We start from the raw sequence: 12,351 nt of genomic DNA, 5'->3' as shown, positions 1-12,351 counted from the left end.
GAATTTAAGAATCTTCTCCAGCTATTGAAAGAAATGTTATTTTAATTTTATTGGGAGAAGTCCTCCTATCAGATTACTCTCTGACTTTAATACTCATAAACACATTGATCATATTCTCCTGGTTGGAGTAGAGAAAAGGGGATCGAGTCTCTCATTTCACAAGTGAGATAACTAAGGCCTTGGTTGTGGGGGAAAATTTCCTAATGTTCAGAGAGTAACTAGACTGCAACCCTCCTACCTCTGAGCTCACTCATTTTCCTACCATGCCAGATTTACTTAAAGAAGGAAGAATTTAGAACCAGAGTATCTTGATTTTAACCTAGGTCCTGCCTTGTAAACCTTGGGAAGGTCACTTAACCCCTCTGGGCTTCAGTTCTTTTAGCAGAAAAATGAGGAGATTAGACTAGAAGACCTTTAAAGTCACTCCTGGCTCTAAATCTAGGATTCTATGAGGACTTTTGTGAAAATACTTGATCTTCTTTGTAGTTTGTGAGGCCTTTCTGTTTCATACTTTTTTTGCATTCAATTTAATTCATTCAACAAATCCAATTCAACTACCATTTATTAAAGGGTCACCTTTTTCCAGGCATTCTGCTAGGCTGAGTAGACATGAACAAACAAAACCAGTCCCTTTCCTCAAGAAGTATACTTTCTCCTGGGTAAGGAAAAAAAAGTTGATAGAAAATAGAAGCACATATTTGAGTGAGAGAAACTATTTACAAAAGGAACAAGAAAGGTTTTGAGTGATGGGCTTTGAAGAGTTCCTTTTAAGGAATCAGGGATTCTAAGTGGAAGAGTTTAGTAAACAGAGGGTACCTTCTGCAAAGATCCATATCTCTATCTCTATATACTTTGAAAGAAATAATGGAGGTCAATGATTTCCACCAATGGTGGAAGAGGCAGGTGTCCTAGTATAGTGAAATACTAGTATGTTCTGAGTTAGGATATTTAGGATATTCTGGTTAGGATATTCTAGCTTATTCTGAGTTAGGATATTTAGGATATTCTAGTCCTGGCTTTGAAATCAAACATGTTTCAGGATCTCAGGCAAGTCATTCTCTGGTTTTCATCGTCTTCTCTTTCAATTCTATCTTACTCTATTGACTCCACATTATTTCCACTTGCAGTTCCCACAATATAAACAGACCAATCTACATTCATTTCCCTATGTAGGATCTCTCATATTATATATACATATATATATTATTTATCTTTGATTATATATATTTTTATTCTGTCTGTTTGATACATATATTATATATGATATGTCTTTGATCTCTTTACTATATAACTTTGATAAAAACTTGTCATATTTGTTACATATAGCTTTGACATGTGTGTATATATATACACATACATACATATGTACATACATGCATATATACACAAATATATATACACACACACATAATTAAATGACATAGTAGATAGAATACTAGACCTGGAGTCAGGAAGACTCATCTTTCTAAGTTCAAATCTGGCCTCAGACTATTATTAGCTATGTGACTTTGGGCAAGTCACTTAATCCTACTTGCCTCAGTTCCTCATCTGTAAAATGAGCCAGAGAAGAAAATGGCAAACCACTCACTTTGCCAAGAAATCCCCAAATGGGATCATGAAAAGTCAGACATGACTGACAAAATAACTGGACTATATGTATATCTATGAATTATATTACAAATATTATATATATCAAAACTATGTAAGAAAGACATACATAATCAAAGGTATATATTTGATATGTAACATCAAAGATGTATTACAAAGCTATATATAATGGGAATTTATGTCTAGGGAAAATGTAGATTGCTCTACATGAGAAAGGATACATGAGAAGGCGCAATTTGAAGTCAATAGAGTAAGATAGAATGAAGGGTGATGATGAAGACCAGGAAAGGCATATGTCTTGTCTGAGGTCCTGAAACATATAAGATTCAGAGGCAAGACTAGAATCCAAGTATCCTGACTCAGAGCTTACTGCTATTTCCACTTCACCAGGATACCTGCCCCTTGCACCATCGGTGGAAATCATTCATCTTCATTTTTGTTTTAAGGTCTCTTTGTTTCTTTTCTCATTCAGACATTTTATTGATATCTCTTGTTTATACATTCATTTCTTAGTACCTGTCCCCCTCTCCATGCACATAGCCATTCCTTGTAATAAGGATTGAAAAAAGAAAAAGGAAAAAAAATCCATTCAGCAAAACTAACCAATGCATGATTGAAGTCTGACAGCATCTGTAAAATAGTCTCTTACTTCTGCAAAGAAAGGAGTGAAGTTTTAAGATTTTTTTACTTAGTGCTATTTGAGTTTAGTAATATGGGCTTAATAACATGCTTAATGAACTTACTAAGGAAAGTCTAATGTGACTTTTTTTGCTCACAACAACATTTGCTGAAAAAAAGTACTTATCACTCAGGGTCTAGATTTTTTTTTTTGTCAGAAACAAACCTTGAGTTTCTCTGGTAGATGGTTTGCATTGCCTTATTGCATCTTTGTTGCCAGGAAAAAAGTCCTAGAAAAATTTACATGCCATTTCCCCCCTTGCCCATTATTGGTTCTGGTACCTTTCAGTCACCTTCCAAGCTTGTACTTAATTTTTAAAGAGTCCATTTCCTTTTTCTTTTTTTTTCCTTTCTTTTTTTTTTTGGTGAGGCAATTGCGGTTAAGTGACTTGCCTAGAGTCACACAGCTAGTAAGTATCAAGTGTCTGAGGTTTGATTTGAACTTAGGTCCTACTGACTCCAAGGCGAGAGCTCTAGCCACTGCACCACCTAGCTGCCCCTTCCTTTTTCTTTTTAGAAAGGACATTTTCAAAGGAGGTTGAAAACGAATAAAACATGGTTCCCAAGCAGATTTACCTTCTGTTTCTAATATCCAATTAGAAGACTCCAAAGGAAATATTTTATATATATACATATACATATACATACATGCATACATACACACACACACACACACACACACATATATATATATATGTATATCTTTGCATCTGATAGGACCCCATGTGTCTTAAGGACCACTCCGGGCCCACTCCCCATAGTTCTGTAATGAGGACAGAGATTGCTTCTGCCTTTAATCCAATGTCTTTCAGCTGGCTTCTTCAGTTCTGAGTCAGGGGGAGCTGCTGTTTCAGGCTAGTGTGAACTAAAAATGAGACAGAAGCTAAGGGGAGGACTTATGAAATCTTACAGTTTTGTGGAGGAGTCAGTACAGGTGGAAAAAAGAGGGGAAAGCAAGCAAGCATGTGCAGTAGCCTGGAGAAGCCTGCACAGTGGCAAAGAAGACAGAAGGCAATTGGGAGGCATGACTAGACGGTTCAAGAGCCAATAAAGTCAAGTGTCAGCCCACACCATGATAACCACCATGGTCTGTCCCTAAGGCTAGAGAGAAACTGCCTCAAGCAGTGGACCTCAAGCATTCCCAATATTGATGCCTGTTTCAACTCTGTCATCTGACTAAGGGTTTGAGAATCACTCCTCTGCAGGTTGGCAACAATCTTGTAAGTAGGGGCAGAGGCTAAGATATTAAATTTAGAGCTGCAAAAGGTCTTTAGTAGCCAGTAAAGTGCAAACCATTTATTTAACAAAGTGGGAATTGGGCCCAGAGGCACAAGTGACTTGAACAAGGTGACACATGCAAGCATTGGTATAGCCATGATTCTAATGCTGGTCCTCTGATAACCAAATCTAGCATTCTTTCCACTGTATCATGAAGATTCCATTGACTTTCCTATTCGTCCTTGGAGTCAAGAGGACCAGTGTTCAAAAGTCTTGTACCTGACATGTACTAGCTATGTGACACTGATTAGCCTCTTGATGTCTCAGGTGACAACAGTTTACAGATTAATTATTATTCTGTCACTGTGGAGGGGATGTCTACATGGGGAACCCCCTACTCTGATGACACATCAGTCCTTGACCAAAAATTTCATCCCTACTTTAATATCATTCTATTTTTAGATTCATGGATCTTTCACATGGTCTGGAATAAAGACATATTGATGGGAGCTCGGTATTGAATCCTATGGGGAAATTCAGAAAAAGCCATAGCGAGTCCTTTGTCCAAGTAGGCATAGGGAGACAGCAGTCTGCTGACATTGGAATCAAAGGTGGCAAGGAATGGAAAACTGAGAGGGTGCCTATAAATTAAGGAATGGATGAAAATATCATAGTATATAATGATAAGGGAAATGATTTTGGAGTAACCTGGGGAGATTTGTATGATCTGATGCCAAATGAAGTTAATAGAATGAGAAGAATTTATGCAGCAACATGGTAAAGGCAAATAACTTTAAAAGAATTAGGAACTATTAGCAGCATAATAGGGCAACCAGGTGGTGTGGTGTATAGAGTGCCGAGCCTGAAATCAGTAAAACTCATCTTCCTGAGTGCAAATCTGGTCTTAGACACTAACTAGCTGTGTGACCCTGGGTAAGTCACTTAACCCCGTTTGACTCAATTCCTCATATGTAAAATGAGATTGAGAAGTAAATGCCAAACCACTCCAATATCTTTGCCAAGAAAACCCCAAATGAGGTTATGAAGGTGAATGAGACTGAAAACAAATCAACAATAGCAGCAGTAGCAGCAGCAGCATAATGATTCCAGAAGACTCATGATGAAACATACTACTCACCTCCTGAGAGAAAAGTGAAGGATTCGGAGTACGGAATGAGACATTTCTTTTTATTTTGACCAGTGTGGAAATTTGTTTTGATTGACTATATCTGTTTCGAAGAGGATTTGTTTTTCCCCCTCTAGTTCTCTGGTGGGTGTGGGCTTGGGATGAAAAGAGTAGCAGACAGATTTTGGCTGATTTAAAAATAGAATTAAGGGGAATTAAGAAAGGCTTCTCATATAAGGGAGGGTTTTTAGCTGGAACTTGAATGAATCCAGGAAAGCTAGAATTTGGAGACAAAGAAAGTGAACATTCCAGGCACGGGGAGCAGCCATTGAAAACTCCCAGAGTTGGGTTGTGTCACCTGAGGAATGGTAAAGAGGCCAATGTCACTTGAATACAGTGTAAGTGAGAAGCACATAAGGTATAAGAACAATTGAGATGTAAAGTGTGAGGTCTACATTATCAAATGGAAGATTTTCTATTTTATTCTGGATGTGATTGGGAGACACTAAAGTTTATTGAGTTGAGAGATGACATGGTCAGACCTGTCCTTTAGGGAATCACTTTGACAGTTGAGTAGAGGAAGAACTGCAGTAGGGAGAACAACCCATCTGGAATTGTGATAGGCCAGGTGTGCGGTAATGAGGATTCACACTGAGGTGTTTGCTGTGTCCAGGAGAGAAAGGGGCATAGTGAGAGACATTATAAAGGTAAAATTGCCTGGCCTTGAAAACAGACTGGATGTAGGAGGTAAGAGGGTGAGGAGTCAAGAATGGAATATAAATGATGCTTAGTAGGGATGGATGGATAAGGTGAGGATTTTTTGAGGATGAGGAGATATGGGTATGTTTTTAGGGTGTAAGGAAGCAGCTAGTAGACAGTGAAGCCCTGAAGATAACTGAGAGAATGGGCATGGTAGAGAGTACCATTAGACCAATGGTGACTATGAGACAGTACGCCTTGAAAAGAAGGGCCACATCTTCACGTGAAACAGTGAAGGAGGAGATAGTGTGAGAAGACATTTTAGGGGTGGAAAGGTTTTGAAGAGCCACAGTGGTGAGGAGAATAGCAAGTTGATTAGGGACTTGTCAAAGGATTACTTTGCAGCAGTGAGAGCCCAGTCAAGGTTATGTAGTTAAATTTTTAGTGGAACCAGTCAACATGGTTTCATTATTATCTTCAGTTTTGTTCAGCAACATGATTATAGAAGTGAAGGCTGCAGGTAGTGTTAATGATCTAAGGGTCAGCTTGGCAGGGCAAGATCAGTGAGATAAGATGGCTTCTGGACTCAAGTGAGATGCAGTGGAGGAATAAGTCATGTGAAAAGAGTAAGTTAAGGAACTGTGAGGTCAGGGTGCTTAAGGAAGAGACAATAAGTATGTTGAGGCATGAGGGTTGGAGTTGGGGAGGAGAGAAAAAATAGCAGGTCTATGAATTCTTAGCTTTCTGAAGGCTCTGGGTGAGAGAAGAGCCAAGGAATCTCTTTTGTTAGAGACCCTCAGCAGTTCATTCTCCTTCTTCAATGCCAGTAAGTCCATAAAGAGTTCACACTCTTAGGCTCATCTTGGATGACTGGTGCCTTTTGATTTCATCACAGTTCCAGACATATAGTGAACAAAAAAGGCTCCTTTATACCACTTGATTACAGATCAGAACCAGTTAAAGGGTTATCTGAGAATGCTCCAATGTCCAGAAAGAATTTCATCTGATGAGCCCTCAACACAGGCTCATAAGGGTGAGGCTCATAGGCCAGTATCCTGTTATAAGAATCTTTAACAGAGTGAAGCATATTCATGAGAAAGACATAGGCTTCCTGCCCTGCTTACTAGCACATTTTCTCATGCCAACTTTTCTCAGCAAATAAGGCATACCTCAAACTTTAGCTATGATGCAGCACATTTTGATTTGTTAAATTTGGTAGACAAAAAACAAGTTGGGAAGGAATATGCAAAAATATTTCTACAAATATGAATTTGGAGGAAATGAATTGGAGGGACCTGGAAGAGTTGCCATAATAATCACCTAGATTCTCCTTATTTGTCAGGCGAACATGTGTGCCCCTAATACAAGATATGTCTCTGGCAATGGATTATGCCTCAACATTATTCACTGCATGGAATTTTTTTTAATGGTTTCTTTCTTGTCACAGGTGAATTAACCAACTTCCAAACAGCAATTATAGAGAACAGGTCAGAAGTGAATGAATTCATCCTTGTAGGACTAACAGATGCTCCAGAGCTCCAGGTCCCCCTCTTCATAATATTCACAATCATCTATCTCATCACCCTGGTGGGGAACCTGGGGATGATAATCCTGATCTCCTGGGACTCCCGTCTCCATACACCCATGTACTTTTTCCTCAGTAACCTCTCTCTGGTGGATTTTGGGTATTCTTCAGCCATTACTCCCAAGGTAATGGCTATCTTCCTGATGGAGGACAAGGTAATCTCCTATAGTGGGTGTGCTGCACAGTTTTTCTTCTTTGTGGCCTTTTCCACTATTGAAAGTTTTCTTCTGGCTGCAATGGCCTATGATCGCCATGCAGCTGTGTGTAAGCCCCTGCATTATACCACCACCATGACATCCAATGTGTGTGTGGGTCTGGCTATTGGTTCCTATGTCTGTGGTTTTCTGAATTCCTCCATTCACACAAGAGACACTTTCAGCTTTGACTTTTGTAGCTCCAATGTGGTCCATCACTTTTTCTGTGATTTTCCAGCACTTGTCGCTCTCTCCTGTTCTGAGACACACATAAGTGAACTGATTGTCTTCTTTGTTGTGGGATTCAATGTCTTTTTTGCCTTTTTTATTGTCTTGATATCCTACTCATTTATCTTTATTGCCATCCTAAGGATGCGTTCAGCTGAGGGTCGACAGAAAGCTCTCTCCACATGTGCTTCCCACCTCACAGCAGTATCCATATTCTATGGGACAGTTATCTTCATGTACTTACAGCCTAGTTCTAGTCATTCCATGGACACAGACAAAGTAGTGTCTGTCTTCTACACTATAGTTATCCCCATGTTGAACCCCCTGGTCTATAGTCTGAGAAATAAAGATGTCAAGAGTGCTTTCATTAAAATTTCTCAGGGTGCAAAATCATCATTAGGCTTCTCCTTTTAATTAAGGTGCAAGCATAAAGCATCTTTTCTCATCACATCTTCATAGTTCACACTCTCTTTGAGGTTCATGCCCTCTTTATTCTCCATCAAATGGGCAGATTGGAGTCTCCCTTTTCTTCCTAAACCTAGGAAGCACCTCCCTCTGAAAGGTTTCCAACTACTGAATCTCTGATGTACAGTTTACAGGATTTGGGGGAATATGAACTATTATCTCAATTCAGTCCTCCCTCCATGAGATTTTGTGAAATTCAGAAAATTTCACCTTAAATTTGGAAACAACTTTAGTATAACTCTTGCTATGGCACAGGGCATGGTGTCAAGGACTTAAAATAGCCCTTGTGCACATTTCATTACTCATTGGATTACTTGGCCTAAATAATTATTAAGTGAGTTGGTGAATGACTTGTCTCAGTTATTATGAGAAAGCTGCTATAAAACCTTAGTTACTATTCTCCTCAAGCTGAATTTTTGTCTTGCAATCTTATTTCTTTGGCATGAGATGCTTCCATTGTGATATCTTCCTAGATAGATTCGCCACTTATTTATAACTGTTAAAGAGGGCTGCCTAGGGCAATGACAGGTCAAGTGAATTTTTCATGATAGCCAGAAATCAAACTAGCTAGCCAGAATCAAGAATCATCTTATGTCTCCTTCACTCCAAGGCCATCCTTCACCATTGCAACATGCTGTTATTAATATGTTTTATTTTAAGTAGTCAAAATAAAGGATCAAATTTAGTGGGTAATCCTATAGAAATAAGGGCACAGAAAAGACTTGAAAATTGAGGAGATGCCCATCTATTGGGGAATGGCTGAACAAGTCGTGGTATATGACTGTGACAGAATACTCTTACATTATGAGAAATGATGAGCAGGTTGTCTTCATAAAAACATGGGAAGACTTCTTTGAAATGATGCAAAATGAAATGAGCAGAATCAGGAGAAGATTGTACACAGTAACAGTAATATTGTATAATGATGAACTGTGAGTAACTTAGCTATTTTCAGAATGCAATGATCCAAGACAATTCTGAAGGACTTATGGTGAAGAATGCTATCCACCTCCAGGGAAAGAATGGATGGAGTCAGAATGCTTATTGAAGCACACTTTTTAAAGTGTTTTTATTCTTTTTTTGGATTTGTGTTTTCTTTTGCAATATGGCTAATGCGCAAATGGTTTGCATGACTGCACATATATAATCTATACAAATTGCTTGCCTTCTCAAAGAGGGGACAGTGAAGGGATGAAAAGAGATAATTTGGAACTCAGATTAAAAAAAAAAACAAATTTTAAATTTTTTTGTTTACTTGTAATTGAGGAAAAAATAAGATAAAAAGAAACAAGACCACAGGTCTTTTCTGTGGATTTTCTATTCTGTTTTCATGAACAAGAGCTAAAATCATCCCATTTGTATTGAGATTCTTTCCTCATGTCTTTGACTCCTATTTTCTTCTTTGGCATATTTATTCCATCAGTCTAACTAAATAAGAGACAACAGCCCCTTCTTACCACGCTATGACTGGACCAACACTTGATTACTGATTCCATCTCCATTATTTCCTACATGTTGCAAATGGGACACTTGTTCATGTATGAACCAGACTACATGGCCTCTTAGGTGCCTTCTACCTTCAAGTGCCTGATCTTGTAGTTGAATTTTTGGACATACTTGTTTACAAAAAGCTACAAAAGTCAAAGAGTTTGAAAGGCTTAATCTGGGACACAGTAAATGTGAATGTTTCTTCATCTCAGCAGAATCTAGCCTGAGCTGCTAGAATGAAAAGTCATTGGTTTTAGGATTGACTCATCTACTACTCCAAAACATGATGAGAGTACCTAGAGAATGTTTCTAACAAGGTCAGAGGCTCTCCTTTAGACTTGGATGGTTGAATTAGAGAAGGCCCTGGAGAAGTTCATTGGGTTGGATTAAGGAAGGTATGCTAAGCCCTCATCTTCCACCTGGCACATGACTAGCTTATTTGCAGAATGGCTAGATGGCATCTAGGGGTTACAGTGAATAGAGCGCTGGGCTCGAGTTGCAGGAAGCCCTGAGTTGAAATCTGGTTTCAGATACTAGCTACATAACTCTGGGCATCACTTAACCCCTCTCTACTTAAGTTTGTTAAAATGAGGAAAATAACCACCTCTACCTCCTAGGATTGTTGTGAGGATCAAGTGACATAACATTTGTAGCATTTAAGACAGTGTCTGGCACATAGTAGGCACTTAATAAATGCTTTTTCCTCCTTTCCCTATATTGAACTTCTGTGTTCAGACATTTTCACATTCTATTGTTTTAAAATGTATTTTATATGATAGATTTAAGAAGCAATAATAACCATCAACATTTCAATATACAAAGGATAGATAAAATTGCATAGGAAGGTATTAGTATTATGTAGAGCTTTTGAGAGTTTGTTGCTTTTAACCGTTAGTAAGACTGTCCTGCTTATGTGTCCCTTTCTAAAATTCTGTTTTTTCTATGTATTTTTAATGATTGATTGATTCCCTTTCATTTCTTTTCTTTTTTTATCACTAAGATTTCATCACCTAAGAATTCATCCAACCCTCTTTATCATCAGCTCCCACCCCTTGAAATCAAACATTACTTTTCAAAGTGGCAAATGAATTTGAGGTGTATTATGAGAAGCCACTCTACCTGAGGCCTAAGGGACTTATCTCATCCCCTGTCTGTTTTCCTCCTGTCCATCTGGTGTCTCCATCAGGTCTTTACCTAATGAGTTCATGATCTTGATTTCTTGACTCTTTTGAGAGCAATCATATCTTCTAAGTACTGCAGAGAATCGCTGACAACAGCTGAGAACACCCATTACTTACCTTATCAATGTGGTATGAGTCCCTGTAGACCTGGTGTGTATTTACATGTTTTTCAGAGGAGCAGAAAGAGAAGCTCTGGGGGTCCTCAGAGGAGTCAATGTCCCCTAAGGGCACTGATGCTCCCATGCTTATAAAACTCTATTCCTAGATCTTGGCCACAAGCCACAGAAAACCTTTTCTCCACTATTGTACATGGGACAAGCTTGAAGTGAGGTAATCATCCATTGTTCATTTATTAATTTATCCAGAAACAGTTCTTCTATACTTTATTCATCTAATTACCTTACTGACACCAAGATCCATGCAACCACAGTGACCGAGGACAGCCATCCATAACCTGGAGAGCTCTGTGTATTTGGCACCAGACACTAGGAAAGGCTTCTCCAGTAAAACCTCTTCCTACTCTTCTCTGGCTTAGGCTTCTAACTGAAGACCTCTAAGTGAAGGTACCTGGTCAATCTTTCCCCTTGGAGTCTTGTCATCAAACTAAAGAACTCAGGTAGGGCTCACATAGGGCAGCTAGGTGGCACAGTGTCCTATGAGTACTGGGCCTGGAGTCAGGAAGATTCGGCTTCCTGAGTTCAAATTTGGCCTCAGACACTTACTAGCTGTGTGACCCTGGGCTAGTCCCTTAACCTTGTTTGCCTCAGTTCCTTATCCATAAAATGAGCTGAAAAGAGCAAATCCCTCCAGTATCTTTGCCAAGAAAACTTCAAATGGGGCCACGAAGAATTGGGCATGACTGAAACACCTGAACAACATGGTCTCATATTTTAGAACACTGGTGACAGGTCAAAATGAAATCTACAATATGAGTGTCACGTGAAAAAGCAAAAGAGTATACCTGTCTTCAAGAACAGGGGAGGTATAGGGTTCCAGATCACAGATTTGGAACGATCATTTTTGTCATGTCCCATAAGCTTATATTTAAAAAGATGACAATAATAACTAACATTTATTTGACAATTTGAAGTTTACAAAGCACCTTACATTATTTTTATTTCATTTACTCCTCACAACGACTATGTGAGGCAGGTGATATTATTGTCCCCATTTTACAGATGAGAAAATTGAGGATGAAAGAGGTTAAATGACTTGGTCTGCGTCATATAGATTGTAATGCCTGGAGTAGGCTATGGACACAGGTCTTCCTAACTCCATATTCTTTGCTCTATCCACTTTGTGGCCAGGACTTCTTTTACACTGAGTTGAAGAAAAATACCTTTGGAGAACAGGCAGTTTGACAGATAAAGAAATGAAGGGTCTGAGAGAATAAGTATTTTTGTCATGCTGTTACACACATGATAAAATGGAAAACCACAGGTGTAGCCCAGCTCTTCTCACAATAATTTGAATAGTCTCACTACTCCAATAGCCACTTGTTCATACTCTTATTATTTCTTTCTCTATGTATTTATTTTCTTTCTTTTGCAATATTTTATTTATACAATTACATGGAAAAATTTCACATTAGTTTTTTTTAAATTTTGAGTTCCAAATTCTCTCCCTTCTGAGTGAGAAGACAAACAATTTGAAACATGAACAGTTAGGCAAAACATATCTCCATATTAATTAGGGGTTTTTAGCTTGATATTTACTTGTTTTTTCATTTTTAATATTTCATTTTTCTTCAAATACATGTACGGTACGGTATGATATGATATGATACAATAAGATACAATACAATGCAATGCAATACAATACAATACAATACAATATAACATAACATAACATAACATAACATAACATAACATAATATAATAT

The 12,351-nt window shown here is 38.3% G+C and overlaps 1 protein-coding gene across 1 annotated transcript in view; it reads left to right on the top strand.

The window, feature by feature from the left end:
• The first annotated feature begins 609 nt into the window (after window positions 1-609).
• LOC114042668 (olfactory receptor 5B12-like) overlaps window positions 610-12,351 on the top strand; it is a 15,606-nt gene continuing 3,864 nt past the window's right edge. The window contains exons 1-2 of the mRNA XM_027861353.1: window positions 610-626; window positions 6,817-7,718. Of these exons, the coding sequence (XP_027717154.1) occupies window positions 610-626; window positions 6,817-7,718 (919 nt within the window). The remainder of the gene's footprint in view (window positions 627-6,816; window positions 7,719-12,351) is intronic.

This window comes from Vombatus ursinus, unplaced genomic scaffold (genome assembly GCF_900497805.2).
Source record: "Vombatus ursinus unplaced genomic scaffold, bare-nosed wombat genome assembly UNPS02014662.1, whole genome shotgun sequence".
Lineage (NCBI taxonomy): Eukaryota > Metazoa > Chordata > Mammalia > Diprotodontia > Vombatidae > Vombatus > Vombatus ursinus.
This window is presented reverse-complemented; position numbering and strand designations above follow the sequence as displayed.